Consider the following 7,397-nt stretch of genomic DNA (forward strand, 5'->3'; position numbering starts at 1 on the left):
TCACATCAAGAACAAATAACGTATGTCGTTCTTTGGCCACAGTCTTAAATTCTTTCACTTCCCTCAGAAAATTCCAAGACTGAGAGTTCATACGTAACTCATTGTTATGATCATTTTGATCCACTTTCTCCAAAAGTATAGACTCCGAATCTTTAATCATTCCAGAAACTTTATTAACCATCCTGGCTTCGAATGCTTTCATCATACTATCAATTTCTAAACTAGAGACATAATGACTTCCCCTATATCAACTTGAGACTGAATAATCGAATTCATCTTCTTATTCAGAATCTTGAACTGCTTCATAGACATAATGACTTCCCCCATATCACGTTCTCCGTACGGGAGACTCTGGTTATAAAACAGGGCTTTCTAGTAGTACCTTGATAGGTATAGTGAAGACGAATGTCTCACGGATTCTCAATTAAGTCACGTATTCTTAAAAATGTATATGTTTGTTTCAGAAATGATTACCCTTGCTATAATGTAGTATGCAAATTTATAAATAAAACATATTTCTATTTATAAAACATATGTATCCCGATACAACAAAATTGTGTTGTGAAGTGTTTTGCATATTAACATCTTCATATGATAGTTATAACTACAGTATAAAAAGTATAGCAAAGATTGATGTTTCACATTATTTTAGTCGTGTGTTTACTTGTATCCCCCCCCCCCCCCCCTTAAAAGTGTTAAAAAGCATTTAAAAATGTAGTGATAGGGGTATGAACTCACTTGGTGAGAGTGATGATTTGATGTTAAACGAGGCTTCACGCGGGCAGCACTTCTGCTGGAAAGAGGCTGAATTCTCGAATATTTCGGGCTTCAGACCTTCGTCGTAACATGGGTATGTCACCAGGGCGTCGGGGTAATATCGAGAGGCTCAAAAGTAAGAAATTATAAGAGGGAGGTTGGAAATTGGCACTTAAAATCGAAACCCTCGCATCTTATTTATAGTAGAGGATCTGATCCTCGTACGTTGGGTGTACGATGCGTAAGCGGGGCGTATTGTACGTGCCTGGTCTACCCATTACGCGTCCGAGCTAGTATGCCTGCATGGCCTTCATGCGAGAGAGGGATGACCGAGAGTTGACGTGGCCGAGTTCGGTCCTTGCTTCGGAGTACGCTGGGCGTACCCTAGTACGCGGGGCGTACTCCTTCGGAAGTGATTATTCAAACTTCAACAATTCATAACTTTCTCCCACGATCTCCATTTTTGACATTCTTTATATCCATACGTAGGTGAGACTATGCTCTACAATTTTCGTTTAGACTCGTCGGCTACTTTTGACTTTCTTATTATTATTATATTTTTAATAGGCCGGGACAGGCTACGTCCGTTAAAAATTCATAACTCCTTCATCTGAATTTCGTTCCCGTCTGTCTTTTTACCGTTGTACCACTATTGACGAGATCTTCAATTATCATTTAGGTTGTGTTGGCTAAAAATCACTCAATCTCTATTTCAAGTTTTTAGTTGTCAACCGCTATTTCGAAACTTCGAAAAATCATAATTTCCTCATACGAAGTCAGATTTAGGCATTCTTATTGTGTACGTTAACGGTTTAATGATATCTACAACTTATAATATCCCAATTATGGTTACTGAACAATTTATTTTTGACCTAATTTTTGCTGGTGTTACAGTTGATCTCAACTCGTAGAGTGCATCCAACAACTCGTCGAGTTTCCTAAGTGATTCCTCAACTCGCCAAGTTACCTGTGTAACTCGTCGAGTTCCTCAATGTCCAGAGAACCGAAAACCCATGTAAATTGAATACTCCATCTCCTGACATAATCACTTGAAAATCCCATAAAACGGGTAAACCCTACCCGACTCTTCGAGTCAACTAATGGACTCGACGAGTTCCTTTAGTACTTTTCGGTTCAGTCCTTTCCAGTGAGATCCAAGGTCCCAAACTTCAGATCCAACCTCTCCTAGTGTAGTTACCACGTAAAGTTGCAAACTTTACATGCATGCAAGGCCTCTCAAGGCTAAAACATCAAAACTAAGCTTCCCACAAGGTTTTAGTGCATGGAAAGGTTCTAAGTTGGGTTAATTGAGCAACTTTATGTCATTGGGGACCTAGAGATGTCCAGATCTGGAATCCTATCCTTGTAATAAGACTAAATCAGAGTATGACATCCTTTTTGGCACCAAAGGTGACCATTTGCTTCAAAGAAAAGGGATCTAAGCAACTAAAGATCAAGATAGTGACTTTATACCGCAATATGGTTGCCAATATAGAGTAGATGTCAGATCTACTGCTTCTTTCCTTGCTCCTTCTTCTTCAAGCTCCAAAATCCTTCACAACACCAAAATCACTCTCAAAAGCTCTCTCTCTCTCTCTCTCTCACTCAAGAAGGTGCAATACTCAAACTAGGGTTTCTGTGGCTGTAGGAACGATATAAGAGGCTGCAAATGAGCCATAAGTTCTTTAAATAGGGCACAAGCCCCTGAAAATTAGGGTTTCTCTTTACAACGCCTACTCGTCGAGTCGGAGCCTTCCCACTCGTCATGTAGGGTCTAACCCCTGCGTCCATATAAATGTCTCTACTCGATGAGTTGGAGCTCCCCAACTCGCCGAGTCCATGCACAAAACCCTAAAAATTAGATAAATTAAATAATACATTGAACAGGTGTTACATATACGCATGTTAGGATTGACCTCAATGAGGAGGAGCATTTTGAGGCTCCAAGAGCCCCTCGTCCCATGGGAAGAAGAGACCAAGCCAAACGAAAGAGAAAAGCGGTGGGCAAGTGGTTCGGGAAATGCTTCAAGTGACATCGACCAACTAACAACCAAAATGGATAACTTGAAGTCGTCTTTGAACAGTATTTGGCGGTCGCACAAGAGAAAGAAAAAAATCGTGTCATGACGATCTTAATGAGAGACATGAGCGCTCTCACGAGACGTGAAAAAAATGACAATAAAAGCAAAAAAGGAGGTTGCGAAAAAATATAACATCTAGGTTTCGTTATTTTATTTTCATGGTTTCGTTATTTAAATTTCTATGTCTGTAATTTGAAATTCTATTTTTTTAATGTGTTGTAATTTGTTTAAGTTTAATGAAATTTAAGATTTAAAAAAAATATATTTTTGAAATGTTTATTTTTTATATTAATTAATTTTAGAAAAAAAAATAATATATCAATTGTGACAATTCACGTCATGTAAAGATAAATTTTGGCTAAAGTGTGACAAAACCGACATAACGTTCATGTGGATTGTGGCAAGTATGACATCATTCCAACCAGCCTGAAGTCATTTTCCTTAATAATTACTTTATCACCTATAAATATATTATTTATTTTCACATCCTTTTAATGCTTTCACGTGTGATCCCAAAGATTAACATATAATTATAATATAGTAATTCTTTGTTTCTTGCATACTAGATCTTATGGGATTAGGGTGGATCATAACTCTTCTTCGACTTTGGTTTTGGTTAAAGAGTCTTCCACGACTAAATTTAAAATTTAAAGAAGGTTACGAAATAGGTAACTTGCTATGGATATGGTTTCACCATAATTTTAAAGGAGGAGGTGGGATAGGGGGGCCATATATTTTATTAAGAAAATACAAAAGATAAAAGATACAAAAGCAAGGTTATAAACATAACGTTTAATGGAAGGGATGAAGGGATCCAAATTGATGGATTTTGAAACATAAAGATGTTTGGTAGGGATGGCAACGGGGCGGTTTTGGGACGGGTTTTGGTAATCCCGCCCCCGTCCCCGAATATGAAAATCGATCCCATCACCGGCTCGATTTCCAACGGGTATCCGTTTACCAAACACTATCGGGTCTGCGGGTATCCCTGTTTAACATTCAAATTAAAAATAATTTTGATGAAATGAGAATACAAACCATTAGACTTAGTGATGCAAACATAAATTCATATCCAAAATAATTTTGATAATTTACAAAACTACTAAGAGCATATATATTTGTTCTGATACATAAGTGGTTACTAGTGGCAACAAAAACAATAAAGACACTAACATTCATAAACCATAATATCACTATTACTCTAAGTAATATGAATAAAAAAATGTCAAAACACTAACATTACAAATAAACACGAAGCTATCTCAAGAAATTATCTTTATATCGTTCACAACAAAGAAGATAACTCAAAGAACATAATATATATATATATATATATATATATATATATATATATATATATATATATATATATATATATATATATATATATATATATATATATATAATCATATTAATGGTTTCAGGTAACGGGTTTCGGTTTTGGTTTTGATTTCGGGTAATCGGGACGAGTATTTTGTTTACCGTCCCCGTAACCAAACCCGTGAAAATTTTCTAAAAGCATACCAAACCCGATCCCGACCCCAAACCCGACCCTAATATGTCAGTTTTCGGTTTTCACCATCGGGTTCGGTTTCTTTTGCCATCCCTAATGTTTGGTATCAAATTCAAAAAAAAAAAAAACAAAAGCAAAAATAAACAAAAATAAAACTATAGAAACATGAACCGTCACTCCCTCAGGGACTAAAACTGTAATATACTCTAAGAATGATCTCGCCCAATTGAAAATAGTAAACACAATTTATAACTAGAATCTAGATGCACGCACGAGGAGTAGAAATAAAACATGAACCCTAGTTCATCATCATGAATTATAATGCTTGACGAACCGCCTGCTGCTGCTGTTTGTCTCTCCATTTTTGGTATCAGGTAAACCCTCCGATTGGTTTTCAATCTTGTTGTCTGCTGTTTGATGCGTATCAATACTCGATTTGAACAATCTGATGCATAAACTACAGCGACTAAACTGGAAATTACAAGATTGTGTTTTTTCTTATTATAAGTTCGGAGTTCTCGAGAAAATTTTGAAACTTTATGTGGTTTTGAAGAGATTTAAAGCAGTTGGTAGATTTAATTCATGGTTGGGTCAACATCATATCCCCGGTCTTCACCCCCTGGACGGGAATTCACCGAATTAAACCGTAAGAGTTTTTGTATGCTTGTAAGACTAATTGTGCAGGCAAACATAGTTTCAAGCAGTGTCTTATAGGCTTTTGTTTCTGATTAATTCCTATTGCTGCATATATAGTAAACTGGAAGACAAAACTCTTAAAATCTGTAGAGACTATCTATGGATGGATATGTAAATCTGGTGTTAGCAATCAATCCGAGTTATTTTTTATTTGATTTGTATGTGCAATTTTTTTGTTTGGATGGCGTTACTGTTTTAGTTTTAGTTTGATATATATATATATGTATGTATGTATATCAGTATATATAAGATAAGATGTGGAAAGCTGATGATGTGTTGTTATTTATGTGTTTGTAGGGATGATGAAACGAGAAGTAGAAGATGTTGCGGAGTTGATGCATCACATACAATCACGGTTGCCCATAGAAGAAGCAGCCCGCACGTGCGTGTTGTCCAAGTCATGGCTACACGCTTGGTCAACCATCCCTACCCTCAGGTTTTATGTTCTCAACGAACGAAGAGGAATGAGTATGAAGTTAGTGGATGTGGAACGCACTCTGATAAGGTATCTCCGTGACAGTATACCAATCCAATTGTTTGAGCTTGTTATCGACATTAAGAACCAGGAGTTGGCTTCTCATGCTGAAAAATGGATACGCTCCGTGTCAACCAAAACTTGTCTTAAAAAGATTTTCCTCTCAATATTCCCTTCGAGTGTGTGTGCCTTGTTTACACTGCCAGACGAGATACTCTTGGGTGAGAACCTAACTACGCTAAGAGTTTTAGGTTCGCGAGGGACCGTTTCCGTTCGCATGACGACGAGCCATCATCCTGTGATCAAGTGTGTGTCCCTACGAGAACTGCACTTGGATGGTGTGTGCATAAGTGAAGAGACACTCAATCTCATATTGTCGTCTTGTAGCTTGCTTGTGAAGATAGAGCTTTCAAATATATACTCTGATTCTTGCGAGGGGTTCAAGACGATCAAGGTTATAAACCTTCCTTGTCTTTACGCATTAAGTATAGGTTTAGATGGTTGGCAATCTACTTCCTTGGAAATTCGTGATGTCCCAAATCTTGGTGTTTTTAGCTACGACTTATTTCATTCAGCACGATTGTGGGACCCACACCCTTTTCCATTCAACTCAAATGCACATTCGATATCATTAGGAAGCAATGTGACACACTTAATGTTAGGTGGTGTGATAGCGGACAACGCGGGTCTGGACATGATCAAATCAGGATTTCCCTTTCTCATGTGTTTGACGCTTTATCTGACATCTTGGATGTTGGGAAGCTTCCATTTCACATGTGCTTCAATCAAGAGATTGTCCTTGCAGTCGTGCCCAAAAAGCCTTATCGATGTACAAGTGCATGCTCCAAAATTACTTTTTTTCGACTTTCATGGCGACATGTTGCCTAGTCTCTTGTTTCCGGATTCATCTCTCTGGTATATTAAGCTTTCACTCTCTCTCAACCTTCCTGTTGATGCTGACTTTTTTCTTAAGATGAGGGAAGCCCTCACTTTATCACAAAAGTGCGATCTTCGTCTAACAACTAGGAACAACTCTAAGCTGCCATTCGACATTGACATCGAGGATCTGAGAACAAGGCTCCTCTTTCCTCCTGCTACGAACGTGCAAAAATTCGAGTTTCAAACAGTTGAGGACGATTGCCTGTCGGACCGATCCCCATTTTTTGATGCATTCTTTAAGATTTGCCATCCCAAACACGTATATGCAAAGCGAGACATGATGGATGAATACAATAATCACTTTTGCAGTGTGATGCTGAGCGAGATGACGACAGGAACCACATTTTGGTCTCATCATCTGAAAGATGTTCAAATAAGACGCCACAAAAAATGGGAAACCCTAACAGATTGTCCGAGAAGCTTTCTACATGGGAACATGCACTTCAAACTATACTGGTGTTAATGATCGTCTATGGTTGGGTTATTTGTTTTACTATTTCCTGTTTTAATCTTTGTAATATCCTTATTTGTTTCAGACACATTTAGACATATACTTATATTTTAACTTAATCACATACAAACCTATTTTCGCTAAATATTTTACACCTAATGATACGATCCTTGCAAAAATGTGTTACAAACATATGTAAAAACGTGTATGATACTTTTTATCTAACATTATCTTTAACTTAAATTGTGATGATATATTGACGAACTAAAGTTTACTACCATTTTGGATTGGAATGTAACTGTAGTTTGTGTATGGGGGATAAAGCCATAAAAAGTCTCATGTTTGGCCCAAAATGTCGGTTTTACTTTTACCCTTTGATAGTATTTTGGCTCGTTTACATAGCAAAACTTGCAATTTTTTCTGGTTATGCCCTTTTTATAGGTAGAACCGGCTACGACGCGTGTGCTAATTGTGTTGTGCTAGCCT

General features: G+C 37.4%; 1 protein-coding gene across 2 annotated transcripts; it reads left to right on the forward strand.

Moving 5' to 3' along the window:
- Positions 1 to 4,573: 4,573 nt before the first annotated feature.
- On the forward strand, positions 4,574 to 7,056 carry LOC145043790 (uncharacterized). 2 transcript variants are annotated; one of them, XM_078992542.1, is made up of 3 exons: positions 4,583 to 4,724; positions 4,904 to 4,996; positions 5,344 to 7,056. In XM_078992542.1, the coding sequence occupies exons 2-3, from the start codon at positions 4,933 to 4,935 to the stop codon at positions 6,921 to 6,923; spliced, it is 1,644 nt and encodes a 547-aa protein (XP_078848668.1). In that variant the 5' UTR covers positions 4,583 to 4,724; positions 4,904 to 4,932; the 3' UTR covers positions 6,924 to 7,056. The 2 variants fall into 2 exon arrangements, with proteins under 2 accessions (XP_078848669.1, XP_078848668.1); XM_078992543.1 differs by lacking the exon at positions 4,904 to 4,996 and having other exon boundaries at positions 4,574 to 4,724.
- Positions 7,057 to 7,397: the final 341 nt, after the last annotated feature.

This window comes from Lactuca saligna, chromosome 4 (assembly GCF_052625555.1).
Source record: "Lactuca saligna cultivar CGN05327 chromosome 4, ASM5262555v1, whole genome shotgun sequence".
NCBI lineage: Eukaryota > Viridiplantae > Streptophyta > Magnoliopsida > Asterales > Asteraceae > Lactuca > Lactuca saligna.